At 43.2% G+C, this 23,032-nt stretch overlaps 2 protein-coding genes across 2 annotated transcripts; both read left to right on the top strand.

Moving 5' to 3' along the window:
• Positions 1-1,576: 1,576 nt before the first annotated feature.
• LOC124849899 (cell wall protein DAN4-like) lies at positions 1,577-9,852 on the top strand (the record flags this gene model as incomplete). Its single annotated transcript, XM_047331325.1, has 3 exons — positions 1,577-2,295; positions 2,380-2,386; positions 9,637-9,852. Coding segments are annotated over 3 exons (942 nt in total), but the record flags the coding sequence as incomplete, so codon positions are not given.
• Positions 9,853-13,749: 3,897 nt separating this feature from the next.
• Positions 13,750-17,855, top strand: LOC118317049 (chitotriosidase-1). The gene is made up of 10 exons (XM_047330902.1): positions 13,750-13,850; positions 14,658-14,689; positions 15,094-15,120; positions 15,290-15,491; positions 15,572-15,628; positions 16,333-16,498; positions 16,603-16,727; positions 16,815-16,938; positions 17,028-17,210; positions 17,600-17,855. The coding sequence occupies exons 1-10, from the start codon at positions 13,828-13,830 to the stop codon at positions 17,726-17,728; spliced, it is 1,068 nt and encodes a 355-aa protein (XP_047186858.1). The 5' UTR covers positions 13,750-13,827; the 3' UTR covers positions 17,729-17,855.
• The last annotated feature ends 5,177 nt before the right edge of the window (positions 17,856-23,032 follow it).

Genomic DNA, 23,032 nt, shown 5'->3' with positions numbered 1-23,032 from the left:
TCCCATTACCACAACCACAACTCCCACTACAACAACCACAATCCCCAATAAAACCACAACACCCACTACTTCAACAACTCCCACTACCTCAACAACTCCCACTTCTCCAACCACAACTCCCACTACCACAACTCCCACTACTTCAACAACTCCCACTACCTCAACAACTCCCATTAGCAGCACTCCCACGACTACAACAACTCCCACTACCACAACCAATACACCCACTACTACAACCACAACTCCCACTTTTACAACCACAACTCCAACTACTACAACCACAACTCCCATTATCACAACCACAACGCTCACTACTACAACCACAACTCCCATCACCAGAACAACCCCGCCTACCACTACCACCAGTGTTGTGGTAACTCCCACCACCACAACCCCAATTACCACAACAACTCCCACTACTACAACCACAACACCCACTACTACAACAACAACTCCCATTACCACAACCACCACTCCCACTACTACAACCCAAACTCCCACTACCACAACACCCACTACTATAACAACACCGACTACTTCAAAAACTCCCACAACCACAACCCCCACTACAACCACAACACCCACTACTTCAACAACTCCCGCTACCTCAACAACTCCCACTACTACAACCACAACTCCCACTACCATCACTTCCACTACTACAAAAACTCTCACTACCACAACCACAACTCCCATTATCCCAACCACAACTCTCACTACTACAACCACAACTCCCATCACCACAACACCCCCAACTACAACTACCACCAGTGTTGTGATAACTCCCACTACTACAACACCCAATACTACAACAACTCCCAAAACCTCAACAACTCCCACTACTATAACCACAACTCCTACTATCACAACCACCAATCCCACTACTACAACCCCAACTACCACTACCACCACTCCCACTACTACAACAACTCCCACTACTTCAACCACAACTACTACAACTCCCACTACTACAACCCCAACTCCCACTACCACAACACCCCCCACTACTTCAACCACAACTACCACAACTGCAACTACTACAACCACGACTCCCACTACGACTACTAAAGCTACCACAACTCCCACTACCACAACCATAACTCCCACAACCATAACAACTCCCACTACTACAACTCCCACTACTACAACCCAGACTCCTACTAAAACCACAACTCCCACTACCACCACTCCCACTACTACCACAACTGCTGCTAACACAACCACAACTCCCACTACCACCACTCCCACTACTACAACAACTCCCACCACCACAACAACCCCAACTACCACTACCACCAATGTTGTGGTAACTCCCACCACCACAACACCCACTACTTCAACAACTCCCAGTACTACCACAACTCCCACTACTACCACAACCACAACTCCCACTAACAACACTCCTACCACTACAATAACTCCCACCACCACAACAACCCCAACTACCACTACCACCAGTGTTGTGGTAACTCCCACTACCACAACACCCACTACTTCAACCACAACTCCCATTACTACAACCACAACTCCCACTACCACAACCACAACTCCCACAACCACAACAACTCCCACTACTACCACAACCACCACTCCCACTACTACAACTCCCACTACTACAACCCAGACTCCTACTAAAACCACAACTCCCACTACCACAACTCCCACTACTACCACAACTCCTGCTACCACAACCACAACTGCCACTACCACCACTCCCACTACTACAATAACTCCCACCACCACAACAACCCCAACTACCACTTCCACGATTATTGTGGTAACTCCCACCACCACAACACCCACTACTTCAACAACTCCCAGTACTACCACAACTCCCACTACCACAACTCCCACTACTACCACAACTCCTGCTACCACAACCACAACTCCCACTACCACCACTCCCACTACTAAAACAACTCCCACCACCACAACAACCCCAACTACCACTACCACCAGTGTTGTGGTAACTCCCACTACCACAACACCCACTACTTCAACCACAACTCCCACCACTACAATCACAACTCCCACTACCACAACACCCACTACTACTACAACTCCCACTATTACAACCACAATTCCGACTACCACAACTCCCACCACTACAACAACTCCCACTACAACAATTACAACTCCCGCTACTACAACTACAACTCCTTCCACAATTCCCACTACCGCAAATCCCCCTACAACAATTACAACTCTCACTACTACAACCACAACTCCCACTACTACAACCCCGACTCCCACTACTACAACCACAACTCCCACTACTACAACCACAACTCCCACTACTACCACAACTCCCACTACCACCACTCCCACTACTACAACAACTCCCACCACCACAACAACCCCAACTACCACTTCCACCAGTGTTGTGGTAACTCCCACTACCACAACAACCACTACTTCAACCACAACTCCCACTATTACAACCACAATTCCGACTACCACAACTCCCACCACTACAACAACTCCCACTACAACAATTACAACTCCCACTACTACAACTCCTTCCACAACAACAACTCCCACTACCACAACACCCACTACTACAACAACTCGCACTACAACAATTACAACTCCCATTCCTACCACAATTCCCACTATTACAATTCCCACTACCGCAAATCCCCCTACAACAATTACAACTCCCCCTACTACAACCACAACTCCCACTAGTACAACAACTCCTACTACCACAATCACAACCACAACAACTCCCACTACTTCAACCACAACTCCCACTACTACAACCACAACTCCCACTACAAACACTCCCACAACAACAAGTTCCACTACTACAACCACAACTCCCACCACTACAATCACAACTCCCACTACCACAACACCCACTACTACTACAACTCCCACTATTACAACCAAAATTCCGACTACCACAACTCCCACCACTACAACAACTCCCACTACAACAATTACAACTCCCACTACTACAACTACAACTCCTTCCACAATTCCCACTACAGCAAATCCCCCTACAACAATTACAACTCTCACTACTACAACCACAACTCCCACTACTACAACCCCAACTCCCACTACTACAACCACAACTCCCACTACTACAACCACAACTCCTGCTACCACAACCACAACTCCCACTACCACCACTCCCACTACTACAACAACTCCCACCACCACAACAACCCCAACTACCACTTCCACCAGTGTTGTGGTAACTCCCACTACCACAACACCCACTACTTCAACCACAACTCCCACCACTATAATCACAACTCCCACTACCACAACACCCACTACTACTACAACTCCCACTATTACAACCACAATTCCGACAACCACAACTCCCACCACTACAACAACTCCCACTACAACAATTACAACTCCCACTACTACAACTACAACTCCTTCCACAACCACAACTCCCACTACTACAACTCCCATTACTACCACAACTCCCGCTACTACAACCACAACTCCCACTGCCACAACTACAACTTCCACTACCACAACCAAAACTCCCACTACCACCACTCCCACCACTACAACAACTCCCACCACCACAACAACCCCAACTACCACTACCACCAGTGTTGTGGTAACTCCAACTACCACAACACCCACTACTTCAACCACAACTCCCATTACCACAACCACAACTCCCACTACCACAACACCCACTACTACTACAACTCCCACTATTACAACCACAATTCCGACTACCACAACTCCCACCACTACAACAACTCCCACTACTACAACTCCTTCCACAACAACAACTCCCACTACCACAACACCCACTACTACAACAACTCGCACTACAACAATTACAACTCCCATTCCTACCACAATTCCCACTATTACAATTCCCACTACCGCAAATCCCCCTACAACAATTACAACTCCCCCTACTACAACCACAACTCCCACTACTACAACAACTCCCACTACCACAACCACCACCCCCACTACCACAACTCCAACTACTACAACTCCCATTACCACAACTCCCACTACTACAACTACAACTCCTTCCACAACAACAACTCCCACTATCACCACTCCCACTACTACAACAACTCCCACTACAACAACCACAACTCCCACTACCACCACTCCAACTACTACAACTCCCAGTACTACAACTCCCACTACTACAACTACAACTCCTTCCACAACAACAACTCCCACTTCCACAACACCCACCACAACCACAACTCCCACTACCACCACTCCCACTACTACAACAACTCCCACCACCACAACAACCCCAACTACCACTTCCACCAGTGTTGTGGTAACTCCCACTACCACAACACCCACTACTTCAACCACAACTCCCACCACTATAATCACAACTCCCACTACCACAACACCCACTACTACTACAACTCCCACTATTACAACCACAATTCCGACAACCACAACTCCCACCACTACAACAACTCCCACTACAACAATTACAACTCCCACTACTACAACTACAACTCCTTCCACAACCACAACTCCCACTACTACAACTCCCATTACTACCACAACTCCCGCTACTACAACCACAACTCCCACTGCCACAACTACAACTTCCACTACCACAACCAAAACTCCCACTACCACCACTCCCACCACTACAACAACTCCCACCACCACAACAACCCCAACTACCACTACCACCAGTGTTGTGGTAACTCCAACTACCACAACACCCACTACTTCAACCACAACTCCCATTACCACAACCACAACTCCCACTACCACAACACCCACTACTACTACAACTCCCACTATTACAACCACAATTCCGACTACCACAACTCCCACCACTACAACAACTCCCACTACTACAACTCCTTCCACAACAACAACTCCCACTACCACAACACCCACTACTACAACAACTCGCACTACAACAATTACAACTCCCATTCCTACCACAATTCCCACTATTACAATTCCCACTACCGCAAATCCCCCTACAACAATTACAACTCCCCCTACTACAACCACAACTCCCACTACTACAACAACTCCCACTACCACAACCACCACCCCCACTACCACAACTCCAACTACTACAACTCCCATTACCACAACTCCCACTACTACAACTACAACTCCTTCCACAACAACAACTCCCACTATCACCACTCCCACTACTACAACAACTCCCACTACAACAACCACAACTCCCACTACCACCACTCCAACTACTACAACTCCCAGTACTACAACTCCCACTACTACAACTACAACTCCTTCCACAACAACAACTCCCACTTCCACAACACCCACTACTACAACAACTCCCACTACAACAATTACAACTCCCACTCCTACCACAATTCCCACTATTACAATTCACACTACCGCATATCCCCCTACAACAATTACAACTCTCCCTACTACAACCACAACTCCCACTACTACAACAACTCCTACTACCACAATCACAACCACAACAACTCCCACTACTTCAACCACAACTCCCACTACTACAACCACAACTCCCACTACAACTCCCACTACTACAACAACCCCCACTACAACAAACACAACTCCCACTACCACCACTCCCACTACTACCACAACTCCTGCTACCACAACCACAACTGCCACTACCACCACTCCCACTACTACAATAACTCCCACCACCACAACAACCCCAACTACCACTTCCACGAATATTGTGGTAACTCCCACCACCACAACACCCACTACTACAACAACTCCCAGTACTACCACAACTCCCACTACCACAACTCCCACTACTACCACAACTCCTGCTACCACAACCACAACTCCCACTACCACCACTCCCACTACTAAAACAACTCCCACCACCACAACAACCCCAACTACCACTACCACCAGTGTTGTGGTAACTCCCACTACCACAACACCCACTACTTCAACCACAACTCCCACCACTACAATCACAACTCCCACTACCACAACACCCACTACTACTACAACTCCCACTATTACAACCACAATTCCGACTACCACAACTCCCACCACTACAACAACTCCCACTACAACAATTACAACTCCCGCTACTACAACTACAACTCCTTCCACAATTCCCACTACCGCAAATCCCCCTACAACAATTACAACTCTCACTACTACAACCACAACTCCCACTACTACAACCCCGACTCCCACTACTACAACCACAACTCCCACTACTACAACCACAACTCCCACTACTACCACAACTCCTGCTACCACAACTCCCACTACCACCACTCCCACTACTACAACAACTCCCACCACCACAACAACCCCAACTACCACTTCCACCAGTGTTGTGGTAACTCCCACTACCACAACAACCACTACTTCAACCACAACTCCCACCACTACAATCACAACTCCCACTACCACAACACCCACTACTACTACAACTCCCACTATTACAACCACAATTCCGACTACCACAACTCCCACCACTACAACAACTCCCACTACAACAATTACAACTCCCACTACTACAACTCCTTCCACAACAACAACTCCCACTACCACAACACCCACTACTACAACAACTCGCACTACAACAATTACAACTCCCATTCCTACCACAATTCCCACTATTACAATTCCCACTACCGCAAATCCCCCTACAACAATTACAACTCCCCCTACTACAACCACAACTCCTACTACCACAATCACAACCACAACAACTCCCACTACTTCAACCACAACTCCCACTACTACAACCACAACTCCCACTACAAACACTCCCACAACAACAAGTTCCACTACTACAACCACAACTCCCACCACTACAATCACAACTCCCACTACCACAACACCCACTACTACTACAACTCCCACTATTACAACCAAAATTCCGACTACCACAACTCCCACCACTACAACAACTCCCACTACAACAATTACAACTCCCACTACTACAACTACAACTCCTTCCACAATTCCCACTACAGCAAATCCCCCTACAACAATTACAACTCTCACTACTACAACCACAACTCCCACTACTACAACCCCAACTCCCACTACTACAACCACAACTCCCACTACTACAACCACAACTCCTGCTACCACAACCACAACTCCCACTACCACCACTCCCACTACTACAACAACTCCCACCACCACAACAACCCCAACTACCACTTCCACCAGTGTTGTGGTAACTCCCACTACCACAACACCCACTACTTCAACCACAACTCCCACCACTATAATCACAACTCCCACTACCACAACACCCACTACTACTACAACTCCCACTATTACAACCACAATTCCGACTACCACAACTCCCACCACTACAACAACTCCCACTACAACAATTACAACTCCCACTACTACAACTACAACTCCTTCCACAACCACAACTCCCACTACTACAACTCCCATTACTACCACAACTCCCGCTACTACAACCACAACTCCCACTGCCACAACTACAACTTCCACTACCACAACCACAACTCCCACTACCACCACTCCCACCACTACAACAACTCCCACCACCACAACAACCCCAACTACCACTACCACCAGTGTTGTGGTAACTCCAACTACCACAACACCCACTACTTCAACCACAACTCCCATTACCACAACCACAACTCCCACTACCACAACACCCACTACTACTACAACTCCCACTATTACAACCACAATTCCGACTACCACAACTCCCACCACTACAACAACTCCCACTACTACAACTCCTTCCACAACAACAACTCCCACTACCACAACACCCACTACTACAACAACTCGCACTACAACAATTACAACTCCCATTCCTACCACAATTCCCACTATTACAATTCCCACTACCGCAAATCCCCCTACAACAATTACAACTCCCCCTACTACAACCACAACTCCCACTACTACAACAACTCCCACTACCACAACCACCACCCCCACTACCACAACTCCAACTACTACAACTCCCATTACCACAACTCCCACTACTACAACTACAACTCCTTCCACAACAACAACTCCCACTATCACCACTCCCACTACTACAACAACTCCCACTACAACAACCACAACTCCCACTACCACCACTCCAACTACTACAACTCCCAGTACTACAACTCCCACTACTACAACTACAACTCCTTCCACAACAACAACTCCCACTTCCACAACACCCACTACTACAACAACTCCCACTACAACAATTACAACTCCCACTCCTACCACAATTCCCACTATTACAATTCACACTACCGCATATCCCCCGACAACAATTACAACTCTCCCTACTACAACCACAACTCCCACTACTACAACAACTCCTACTACCACAATCACAACCACAACAACTCCCACTACTTCAACCACAACTCCCACTACTACAACCACAACTCCCACTACAACTCCCACTACTACAACAACCCCCACTACAACAAACACAACTCCCACTACCACCACTCCCACTACTACAACCACAACTCTCACTACAACTCCCACTACTACAACAACCCCCACTACAACAAACACAACTCCCACTACCACCACTCCAACTACTACAACTCCCATTACCACAACCACAACTCCCACTACTACAACCACAAATCCTACTACAACAACAACTCCCACTACCACAACTCCAATTACTACAACCACAACTCCCCCTACTACAAATCCCACTACTACTACCGCAAATCCTATTACAACAACTTCCACTACTACAACTCCCATTACTACAACAACTCCCACTACTACTACCACATCTACCACTACTACAACCACAACTCCCACTACGACAACCGCAACTCCTACTACAACAACACCCACTACCACAATCACAACCACCACAACTCCCACTACTTCAACCACAACTCCCACCACTACAACACCCACTACCACAATCACAACCACCACAACTCCCACTACTTCAACCACAACTCCCACTACTACAACCACAACTCCCACTACCACCACTCCCACAACTACAAGTTCCACTACTACAACCCCAACTCCCATTACAACAACCACACCTCCCATTACAACAACCACACCTACCACTACTTCAACCACAACTACCACAACTCCCACTACCACAACTCCCACTACTACAACAACTCCCACTACCACAACCACCACTCCAACTACTACAACTCCCATTACCACAACCACCACTCCCACTACTACAACCACAAATCCTTCTACAACAATAACTCCCACTACCACAACTCCCATTACTACCACTTCTCCAACTACTACAACCACAACTCCCATCACTACAACCACAACTCCCACTACCACAACTCCCACTACCACAACTCCCACTACTACAACCACAAATCCTTCTACAACAATAACTCACACTACCACAACTCCCATTACTACCACTTCTCCAACTACTACAACCACAACTCCCATCACTACAACCACAACTCCCACTACAACAACTCCCACTACCACAACTCCCACTACTATAACCACAGCTCCCACTACCACCACTCCCACAACTACAAGTTCCACTAGTACAACCCCAACTCCCAATACAACAACCACACCTCCCACTACTTCAACCACAACTATCACAACTCCCACTACTACAACAACTCCCACTACTACAACAACTCCCACTACCACAACAACAACTCCCACTACTACAAACATGTCTCCCACTACCACCAGTCCCACTACCACAACAACTCCCACTACTACAAACACGTCTCCCACTACCACCACTCCCACTACTACAACTTCCATTACTACGACTCCCACTACCAACACAACAATCACTACTACAACAACTCCCACAACCACAACTCCCACTACTCAAATAACTCCCATCACTACAACCACAACTCCCACTACCATAACTCCCATTGCTACAACCACAACTCCTGATACTACAACCACAACACCCACTACCACAACTCCCACTACTGCAACATGACTGTAAATATATAACATTATTTATTTTAATTTATTAATATCTAAAGCAAAATGTAAGGTGTACTTTGTATTTAAAATTGTTTTCCTGTTACTATCTTTTAATTGTACTTTAGTTTAAACAATTTGATTATAAATATGTTCTTGTTCATGCCATTTTAATCTGGCATTCTTAACTTAATTGTATTGTAGTGCATACATATGTTACTGTGGGTGTATCCAACCCTATTGCAGTGTGTCCTTGTTGATTTATACTAGCCCTGATACTAGTTGATTAGTGTTACGTGGTTATACAGTTGTTGCATATAGCATTCATTAATATATCGTAAGCCTTACTTACAAGATAAAATAAATACATTAATATATAAACTTTAATAAATATCAGTCAATTCAATGATTACCACAAGTTTTTCCTATTTGGTTTTGTTTGAAGTTTGAATATTCTGTGCGTGTTGTTGTTTGTCTGTCTTTGCTTATGAGATAAAAGGCCCAGAATCAGGTCCAGCTTTATTGGCCAAGCATGAGTAAACATACAAGGAATTTGAATCTGTTTTCAGAATACAGAATAGACTTATATAACAAAACAAGGATGAGAGCTGAACAAAACATTTAGTTACTATGTACAGGTAAAAACATATCATATAAAAATAATGTTTATATACAGTATATATAATATGTATCTACATATATGTATGTATGTATAAAAAGGAGAGCAATAAAGTTGTCCAAACAGACAAAAAGTATACAGTTGAAACAAGACACCAAACTGGATTTCATTGAACTATACCCATATTGCCACCTCTCTTTCTAATCTTTCCTTTTCATAGTTTTTTAAGACATTTATTCAATAATCAATTTGTCACTGAGTGGAAAAATTGCTTTTTCAAAAATTATTGATGTTTTTTTGGGGGGATGATATAAAGGCAAAATCTACTTCACAAAGGTAAGTAATCTGTAACGGCTGTGTAGTCTTCACTGCATGCAGAGGTACTGAATACTATGCTTCAATGCACAGCAGAAATGATGAAAGACACATGAAAAAAATGCACTGTCAGGTGATGAAATCCAGCATCCTTCAACCCCACATACAAAAAACGCACAGCCTCACAAAACAACACATGTCAGCAGCCCATAACATCCTACTCATAACCCAATCGATCAAGTTTTTTTGCAACTATTTTCATTTGATCTTTCAACATCAACACGAGCAGTGCATTCAAGAAATTAAATAAAACTAAGAAGGCTTCCATGTCGGAGGACGGAATGAAAAGAAATAAATTCTGAAAAATTTGGGGGAAAAAATCAAGATGATAGACATTCTTATTAACATATTAATAGTATTAACATTAACAACTTTAAACACACTGTATGCTATACTGTAATGTATTGTGAATTCAGGTCAGATATTAACAAGCTGAGTCCTGCATTGGTCATTCCACAGAATACATTTTCAGGTGACAGTCACGAGACTATCACTTAGGTTTTTTGTTATAGATATATTTGCCAAAAGTCAATGGAAATAATTATTTTCCAAAACATCATTAAATCATCAAAATGATTTTAGATGTTTTCTATATATATTTTTAGTACTAGCAGGCTAAATATATGACATTTCAGCAAGCCCAAATCCTGTAGTTCGAGCTGTGACCGGCAGTTTGTGAGTCGACGGGAATCCCGGGAGAAGAACTGTAGTACAACAACATTGTGTCGTGTTGTGCGTTTTCACTGCAACAGATGAGTGTAACCTCATGCTGGCTTTAATTCAATTCAATTCAATTTTATTTGTATAGCACCATATCACAACATACATTGTCTCAAGGCACTTTACATAGTGAGGTCAATATTACAATATTACAGGGAAAACCCAACAAATCCCACAATGAGCAAAGCACTTGGCGATTGGAGAGAAAAAACTCTTTTAACAGGAAGAAATCTCTGACAGAACCAGACTCAGTTGTGGGCGTAGCTTCTGTCTTATAATTAAAAAATACAAATATGTTGTTGTTATTATTAGTGATATTAATAATAATAATAATAATAATAACAATAATAATAATAATAACAACAATAATAATGAGGGGTTTGGGTCCTGCAGCTCTGGGGTCAGAGATACACTAGGAGAGATAGAAAACACAAACAGGGTTAGTGACATAAATATACGTAAATATATCGGGGGATAAGGGGGTTGTATAACAGGGAGAAAGATGCTCATGATATAAGTTCCCCCAGCAGTCTAGGCCTATCGTAGTATAATAAAGAAACGGTTTATTAAACACCTGAGCAGCTTGAACTATAAGCTTTATAAAAGAGGAAGGTTTTAAGTTTAACTTTAAATGTAGACAGGGTATCTGCCTCCCTGACACAAACTGGGAGCTGGTTCCAGAGGAGAGGAGCCTGGTGGCTGAAGGCTCTGCCTCCCATTCTACTTTTACAGACTCTGTACAGATTTTATTGCCGAACCACGTATTAACATGTCGAGTTATTTTTCTCCGTCCACACAACACACAGAGCGTCCGCTTAAACTATTTTCTCTTTCTGGCCTTTCAACATAAGATGTTTTGCAATATACTCAACACAATTTCTTTCTGACGTCTTTCGAACAAAAGCAACAGCAATGAAAAGGTCCTGCCGCCGCCCATGAAACAATAGCATGCAGTGAAAAAGAACAATGTGTCTTTTTAAGATCATGACGCATTAGCTTCCATCCCATTTCCAAAACTACAGCAAACAAACAGCAGACTGTATAGTTTTACTAAACCACCACTGAAAAATAAATAAATGTTGTGCAAGCGTAGAAAACCTGCTGTCGGAAGAATATCAATAGAGAATAACTTTACATGGTGATTGTTCTTTTATACTGTAAAATCTATCAAACTTAACTTGAGCTTGTTAAATCTACCTTCCTCTCGCAGTCTCTATCCTAGGGATGGATAGCGTATGAATTTTATCGATTCAGATTTTGTTTATCAATACCTTTCCTGCCACAAGCCATTAGACTGCACAACACCACACCTGTCTGACAGAGACCCTCTGGACTCTGTTTTACCAAATCCAGCACATTTTCACCTGAGTCATCTTCTTATGAACACTAATGGTAACTGATTACACACCTGCACTAATATTATGTACATTCTTTATATTTATATTCCTCATACGTGTATAGTTCTTATATTTCTTATATTTTTTAATATTTTGTAAGTTTTGTTGTATGACAGATATCTGCTGCTGTAACAGCAGCAGGTATCTGGCGAAAGGGTTAGGGGTTCAATATATCTAAAATACAAATTCATGGACAATAAGTCCATCAGAGCAGCAAAAGGGGGAAATATGAAAGTAAAGTTCATCAGTGCAAAACATCTTACTGCATTTTAAAAACCTTAACTGGAGGAGCTTGATCAGCAGACTGTCACAGTCGGAGATTGTGAGATTGAAAAAAGTGGGAGAAGGAGAGAGATATAAAGAGAGAGAAAGAGGGAGAAGGAGAGAACGATGCTCATGACATACCCTCGGCCGTGACTGAGGGTCTGAGACAGTTATAAAAACGTGTATAAGGTTGTTCTAAATATGAATATATTAATGAATCAACACTAATAAAATTATCAATTAAAAAAGACCTCACGCTTCTTGTTTTGTTTAGTTTTGTCAAAGTTGCTCATTCTGCGTTGCTTGTCCTTTGACAGGTGTTTAAGAGATAAAAGAAAAAATATACTGTGGAAACAAGTTGCCTAACTGGCACCCAGGCAACAACCATTCAAATAAAGGTACAAATCAAAGCATAAAGGAGCAAAACCTGTTTGTATGACATATGTTGACATCAACCAAGAGTCACCAACCCCGCACCTATTTTAACCACCACACCCGAAGAGCTGTCTACCTAATTTAACAGACAAAAATCCATCATTCATCCATCCGTGATATTAGAAACTGGACATGCTTCTCTCGCCTTTGACTTTGTAAGTATTCCTCCTGCTCCGGTTTTACTGTAGCACATTTTCACAGATCTAACTGTTGCTATGCTAACCCTGCTCAGGCTCTCTAACTAACTCACCTGCTAAACTTTCAGGGCTGGGGGGTGAAACAGCAGACACTGTACCAGCCTTTTCTCAATGAATTCTGTTTCTAAGGATACAATCATTGTGTGATCGTGATACTGATGATTATTATCAGGCTCAAATAAGAGCTTTCGCACAACACAGGAATGATATTCATCAAACATGATTGATTTTAGGCATACAGTAACCAATCTGCTCAGTTCAGATCAGAACTGGCCGAGTAAGATTAAATTTTCTATGATTTAAAGATGAAAAAAATAAATAAAAAAATATTAATCTGACCTCCACAAAAGAGTGTGGCAGAGGTGTAATCTCGATGTGTTGATTTACGAGGCATATGTTATCTCAGATCTGAAGATGTTTTGCAAATTAGGGTGGCAACAGCGTAGCATGATAGGCATACTGTATATCTTAAAATGACACAATACAAAACACAGAGCCATGACCAACATTATTTTGACTGAAAGGCTGAAAATGTGGTTCAGTAGCAGTTTAAAATCTCTAGTCAACAAACAAATAACTAATAAAATGAAAAAATACTAAAATGCCTTTGAAGTTGTAAAAAATATGGGTACAGAACCAGAATCAAGAAAAATGCAGAAATGCTTTTTGAGTGCTGAGTCAGGATTTTTTTACAAATCATGTCTATATTTCATGGTATATTATATTAAAATAATTGTTTTAATTATTTTCTTTTTATTCGTATAGCTACAACATGCGCAACCTAATTGTGACAGCAGGTAAGACACACTGATCAAGTAAATGCTTTTTAAATAATCAGTTCAACCAAATCATCAAAAACGCATTAAATGTCATTCAAAATAAAGTTGGTGGAATCTTTGGAAATCCCTAAATTTATTGGTAAATTTCTTTTAAAATGTGGTAGCAAGGTTACATTTATGAACAAAAACATTAAATAACTCATATAGAACTAATAACACACAAAGCATTGGATTGTTCTTCCATTTCCTGAACTATAAAATGGAATTTCATTCACCTCCATTTTATTGGGGAGCATTATCTCATCAACCTGGACAAATCCTATACTGGAGCTGAGAGAGGCTTTTCTTCTTGTGATTTGGATGAACTGACCAGTTAAGCTTTGTTGTTAATAGTCATACTGACCAACTCTGTCACTTTGAAGGTCTCTGCTTGATCTTAACCAGCTTGGGTAAGTTTATAATTAATGTAATGTATTATTAATCTAATCATTAGCCTTTCCAGTTGATATATAAAGGTTTCTAAGCTAACAATTACAGAGAAACAAGGAGTTTGATGAAACAGATGTCTTTGAAAACCAATGCAATCTGTTAAATACTGTTCTATTTTCCATGTTCCAGCTTCCTCCTCCAGGCTGGTATGTTACTATAACAGCTTGGCTGAAAACAGAGCAGAAGATGGGAAGTTCACAATTTCTGATATTGATCCGAACAAATGTACCCATCTGGTCTACGCCTTTTCTGACATTAATGTCAATGAGCTGGTCCCTAAAAGCACAGCTGACCAACAACGCTACTTGTTATTCAATGGACTCAAATTCAGGTTAGACCTTTAGCATCTCAACATTTTTTTTATTTGTTTGTTTTGAAAATAATTATTTTTCTAAACTTATGCTCCCACAGAAATCCACAACTCAAAACCCTGTTAGCAGTTGGTGGCATAACCTTTAATGAACAAAAGTAAGTAACAAGACAATGCAGGCATTTTTGATAGCATGAATAATGCAAACAAAATGTGTAATATAGTTTTTGCACTCACTATATAATAATACAAATAAAACATGGTCATATTCATGACAGATATGTAACAGGTCTTCAGACTAACATTTGGTTGCAATGGTGCGCTAACTTTTTCATTTGGGTGCACCAGCACATACCTTAGGTGCACCCAAAATTTTTCGGGGCACCCTTTGGCACCGCTTTAATACACCTATTATACCTTTTCTTGTCAGTTGCCATATACATTGGCTATTTCTTAACACGTTATGTAAATGACTGGTTTGGTGGTTTGCTTCAAAAATAATCACACAAACTGGTACAAACATGGTCAGTATCCTTGGTATACAACAAATGGCTTTGTGTTTGCATTATGAGATTTAACTGAAAGATTTAATCATGTGCAAACATGTGTGGTCAAATGGTGTCAAACCATTTCATTTTTGCATTGAATGCAAAATGAAAGCAACTGTAATTTAAGAAGAATTGTTACTTTTAGGGGTCCAAGCCCGATGGGGCTGGGAACCGCATTTGCAAGGCAACCGGGTTCTCAGTACCAGCTATTTTATTTTACTCCTACTTTTTTGTAGTACACTAAAGATGTCAATAACTATACAATAAATTATAATTATAGCACTGTTGAGAGCACTGTTTTAAATGTTTGCCAGATTCAGTACGATGGTGTCAACACAACAATACAGAACAACCTTCATCCAGTCTGCGATCACACTACTGAGGTTCTATGGGTTTGATGGGCTCAACCTGGACTGGAGGTTCCCTGTAACAACAGGAAGTCAACCAGACAACAAGCAGAAATTTACACTGTTGTGCCAGGTCAGACCTTCTGTTCTGGGAGTCTCACAAATATGCCATAAGATACATGTATATATACAGTAGGATCTTAAACTTGAGTGAACCATTCTTCTTTTGTTGTATAGGAGCTCAAAGATGCCTTTGTAGCTGAAATGACAAACACTCAGCGTGACAGATTAATCATCACGGCTAGTGTCTCTGCTGAAAAGGAAGTCATCGATGCCAGTTACGAAGTCGCACAGATTGCAGCGTAAAACACATTGTAATGTCATGAATCTTTACATTAAACTTATAATTGTCTGCTTTGGTCAACATGACTTTCTCTGAATTCTATCAGGAGCCTGGACTTCATTAATGTGCTGACATTTGACTTTCGTGGCCCTTGGGAAAATGCCACGGGACATCACAGCCCCTTATACCTGGGATCCCAAGATACTGGAGACAAGATCTACTTTAATACTGTAAATAGCAGGAGTCATACATAAACTGCCTGAACTCCTATTTATTAAGACATGTCCTCTCATCATGAATGGTTTTCCCCACATTTCAGGACTCTGCCATGCAGCACTGGTTGGACCAGGGAGCACCTGCACAGTTGCTAAACTTGGGACTAGCGGCCTATGGGCGAGCCTTTACCCTCTCCACTGCAGCCAGTGGTGTTGGAGCACCAGCCAGTGGCACCGGTGAAGAAGGCTGCTACACTGGTGAAGAAGGATTCTGGGCCGTTTATGAGGTATTATTATATTATTTTTATTGAGTTGGAAATGTCTCAACTGCAAAGAAGTTCACATGACACTGTGTCACGAAAAACCTATCAGGATTGAGATCATTGTCACGAACCAAGACTCAGAAATTGACTTTCTTTTTTTCTGTGGGCACCTGGAGTTGTGTGATACAAAATTCATCAAAACAGGAGGAATACCAGGAAAGTTCTGAAAATGTGTATCTGTTAATTGATAGCAGCTATCAGTTGTACTTTACTGAAACAAGAAATCCCGAGCGGTAAATGCCTTATGCCTATGTTTAGTCCGTTAACCATTTGCACCAAAAACAGGCCAAGGCACCATAACAGCTTCAACAGCGTTTCGTTTCATCAAAATTTTATTTGAAACTTCTTTTCAGACTTGCCTTTACACTGAAGGGGCTACTGTCCACCTGATAACTGATCAGAAAGTTCCATATGCCATCACAGAAAACCAGTGGGTTGGATTCGATAACAAGGACAGCCTTAGTACAAAGGTAACTATCTGAATTCAATTTCAGTAACAACTTTGCAAGTAAGTGACTGTAGAAAAATCCATTTAGACAGTTTGACTTCCGCTGCTGAAGTGTTGTCCTCTTCATTGTCTCAGGTCAGTTACCTAAATGCAAATAACTTTGGTGGAGCCTTTGTCTGGTCTCTGGACCTGGATGACTTCAGTGGAAAATTCTGTAACCAAGGCAACAGTCCCTTCATCAGCCAACTGAATAATCTCCTGGTTCAAAGTGAGAACATAAAACAGTTGACTGTAGTATCCTGTAGTGGGGGGTGTTTTTTATTAGATTTAATGCCCTCAGCATTCGTTTATCATTGTTGTGTATAGTACAGTTGTGTACTCTCAGTTTAGAACTCTAAATTGATGTGGTGATAATATTTTTTTGTTCTGTTTTGTTTTTTAAGGTCCTCCAACTACCACTAAAACTTTCCCCACTACCACAACTCCCACTTCTACGACAATAATTCCCACTACTTCAACCACAACTCCCACTACTTCAACCACAACTCCCACTACTACAACCACAACTCCCACTACCACGACACCCACTACTACAACCACAACTCCCACTACCACGACCACAACTCCCACTACCACAACCACAAGCCCCACTACTACAACCACAACTCCCACTACAACGACCTCAACTCCCACGACCACAACTCCCACTACCACGACACCCACTACTACAACCACAACTCCCACTAAAACACCCACAACTCCCACTGCTACAACCACAACTCCCTCTACTACGAGCACAACTTCCACTACTACAACCACAACTCCCACTACCACAACCACAAGCCCCACTACTACAACCACAACTCCCACTACAACGACCTCAACTCCCACTACAACTCCCACTACCACGACCACAACTCCCACTACTACAACCACAACTCCCACTAGAACGACCTCAACTCCCACTACCACAACTCCCACTACCACGACCACAACTCCCACTACCACGACACCCGCTACTACAACCACAACTCCCACTACCACGACCACAACTCCCACTACTACAACCACAACTCCCACTACTACAACCACAACTCCCACTACTACAACCACAACTCCCACTACAACGACCTCAACTCCCACTACCACAACTCTCACTACAACTCCCACTACCACGACCACAACTCCCACTACCACGACCACAACTCCCACTACTACAACAGCAACTCCCACTACCACAACTCCCACTACCACGACCACAACTCCCACTACCACGACACCCGCTACTACAACCACAACTCCCACTACCACGACCACAACTCCCACTACTACAACCACAACTCCCACTACTACAACCACAACTCCCACTACTACAACCACAACTCCCACTACAACAACCTCAACTCCCACTACCACAACTCTCACTACAACTCCCACTACCACGACCACAACTCCCACTACCACGACCACAACTCCCACTACTACAACAGCAACTCCCACTACCACAACTCCCACTACCACGACCACAACTCCCACTACTACAACAGCAACTCCCACTACCACGACTACAACTCCCACTACCACAACAGCAACTCCCACTACTACAACCACAACTCCCACTACTACAACCACAACTCTCACTACCACAACGACAACTCCCACTACTACAACAGCAACTCCCACTACCACGACCACAACTCCCACTACTACAACAGCAACTCCCACTACCACGACCACAACTCCCACTACTACAACAGCAACTCCCACTACCACAACTCCCACTACCACGACCACAACTCCCACTACTACAACAGCAACTCCCACTACCACGACCACAACTCCCACTACCACGACCACAACTCCCACTACTACAACAGCAACTCCCACTACCACGACCACAACTCCCACTACCACGACCACATCTCCCACTACCACAACAGCAACTCCCACTACTACAACCACAACTCCCACTACCACGACCACAACTCCCACTACTACAACCACAACTCCCACTACCACAACCACAACTCCCACTACCACGACACCCACTACTACAACCACAACTCCCACTACAACGACCTCAACTCCCACGACCACAACTCCCACTACCACGACACCCACTACTACAACCACAACTCCCACTAAAACACCCACAACTCCCACTGCTACAACCACAACTCCCTCTACTACGAGCACAACTTCCACTACTACAACCACAACTCCCACTACCACAACCACAAGCCCCACTACTACAACCACAACTCCCACTACAACGACCTCAACTCCCACTACAACTCCCACTACCACGACCACAACTCCCACTACTACAACCACAACTCCCACTAGAACGACCTCAACTCCCACTACCACAACTCCCACTACCACGACCACAACTCCCACTACCACGACACCCGCTACTACAACCACAACTCCCACTACCACGACCACAACTCCCACTACTACAACCACAACTCCCACTACTACAACCACAACTCCCACTACTACAACCACAACTCCCACTACAACGACCTCAACTCCCACTACCACAACTCTCACTACAACTCCCACTACCACGACCACAACTCCCACTACCACGACCACAACTCCCACTACTACAACAGCAACTCCCACTACCACAACTCCCACTACCACGACCACAACTCCCACTACCACGACACCCGCTACTACAACCACAACTCCCACTACCACGACCACAACTCCCACTACTACAACCACAACTCCCACTACTACAACCACAACTCCCACTACTACAACCACAACTCCCACTACAACAACCTCAACTCCCACTACCACAACTCTCACTACAACTCCCACTACCACGACCACAACTCCCACTACCACGACCACAACTCCCACTACTACAACAGCAACTCCCACTACCACAACTCCAACTACCACGACCACAACTCCCACTACTACAACAGCAACTCCCACTACCACGACTACAACTCCCACTACCACAACAGCAACTCCCACTACTACAACCACAACTCCCACTACTACAACCACAACTCTCACTACCACAACGACAACTCCCACTACTACAACAGCAACTCCCACTACCACGACCACAACTCCCACTACTACAACAGCAACTCCCACTACCACGACCACAACTCCCACTACTACAACAGCAACTCCCACTACCACAACTCCCACTACCACGACCACAACTCCCACTACTACAACAGCAACTCCCACTACCACGACCACAACTCCCACTACCACGACCACAACTCCCACTACTACAACAGCAACTCCCACTACCACGACCACAACTCCCACTACCACGACCACATCTCCCACTACCACAACAGCAACTCCCACTACTACAACCACAACTCCCACTACCACGACCACAACTCCCACTACTACAACCACAACTCCCACTACCACAACCACAACTCCCACTACTACAACAGCAACTCCCACTACCACGACCACAACTCCCACTACCACGACCACAACTCCCACTACCACAACAGCAACTCCCACTACTACAACCACAACTCCCACTACTACAACCACAACTCCCACTACCACAACCACAACTCCCACTACTACAACAGCAACTCCCACTACCACGACCACAACTCCCACTACCACGACCACAACTCCCACTACAACAACCACAACTCCCACATCCACTGCTAACTCTGGTGGTGATAACTGTAATGGAAATGGCCAGGGGATTTTCCCCAACCCCAATGACAGTAACTCTTTTTACAACTGTGATCATGGGAAGGGGACCCTCCAATACTGTCCATTGGGATTAGTGTTCAACACCATCTGTAGCTGCTGTGTCTATCCCTGAAGGGTTGTGAGTTATGTTTTGATCTATTTTATCAAAAAAGGGGTACAATTTCTTAAGATTCTTCCTTGTTGTTGTGAGGAAACTATACTAAATAATTACAATGCTTGCCCCTCTTTGGCCTTACTATTTTACACGTTATTTTTTTTCCCATTTACATGTCAGCATAATCATTGTAGATTAAACCATCAACATTTTTAGATGTAATTGCATTAACTCTATCACCAATGAAATGTTCCCCCATCCATGACTCTAAATATACAACATTTTTTAATTGTATTTATTATTTGTAATACAAACAATGTGTACTGTCTATTTACAATTATTTTCCTATTGCTATCTTTTAATTGTACCTGAATCAAAACCATTTTGACATATATGTTCTTGTTCTCTTTTCTGCTATAATTTGAATCTGGCATGCTTTACCTAATTGTATTGTAGTCCACACATAATGTGGGTATATCTAAACCTATTGCATTGATGTGTTCTTGTTGGTTTATACTTAGTCCTGAAATGAGAGGAATTGTCTTACATGGTTATACAGGTGTTGCATATAGCATGCTATGAGACAGTTCTACAAATTTGTATAACGTTGTTCTTCTTCACCTAATTATTATTAATTCATTAATTAAGACTGATGAAATGATTGACTGAAAATAGATACCTCAAGCTTCTTAAGTTTTGTTCAAAGTTGCTCATACTACGTTGCTTGAACTTTGAAATAAACTTGAGAACTTTGAGATAAAAGACAAAATATACTGAGGAAACAAGATTTCTAACTGGCACACAGGGAACAACCATTAAAATGAAAATATTAATCAAAGCATAAAGTGTCAAAACCTGTTCGTCAAACATTTCTTGACATCAACCATGAGTCACCTACTAAACATTAACTACCCACACCCCATTTTAACCGTCCTGCCCTAAGAGCTATCTACTCAATTTAACAGCCAGAAATCCATCAGTCACAGTAGAGACCAGACAAGCTTTTCTCGTCTTTGACTTAAGACTGTAAGTATTCCTCTTGCTCCGGTGTTGTTGTAGCACGTCTTCACAGATCTAACTGTTGCTATGCTAACCCTGCTCAGGCTCTCTAACTAACTAATTCACTAAACTTTCAGGGGGTGGGGGATGAAACAGCAGACACTGTACCAGCCTTTTCTATTTGAATTATGTATCTAATATCATGATAATTGTGTGATTGTGATACTGATCATTATTGTCAGGCTTATAAGAGCTTTTGCACAACACAGACAAGACATTGATCAAACATGATTGATTTTAAACATACAGTAACCAATCTGCTCAGTTCAGATCAGACCTGGTAGAGTAGTATTAGATTCTCTATGATTAAAACATGAACAAAGAATAGTAATCGGACTTCAAAAAAATGGCGTTACTGTCATGGCAGAGCTGTAATCACTACATTCTAATTTACAACGCAGATGTCTCACAGGTCTGAAAATGTTTTGCAAACTATTTCTTCTTTCGTGTTTTCCAATTCAT

The sequence above is a fragment of the Scophthalmus maximus genome, chromosome 3 (assembly GCF_022379125.1).
Source record: "Scophthalmus maximus strain ysfricsl-2021 chromosome 3, ASM2237912v1, whole genome shotgun sequence".
Lineage (NCBI taxonomy): Eukaryota > Metazoa > Chordata > Actinopteri > Pleuronectiformes > Scophthalmidae > Scophthalmus > Scophthalmus maximus.
Note: the sequence above shows the minus strand (reverse complement) of the source record. Positions and strands in the feature narration are given on the sequence as shown.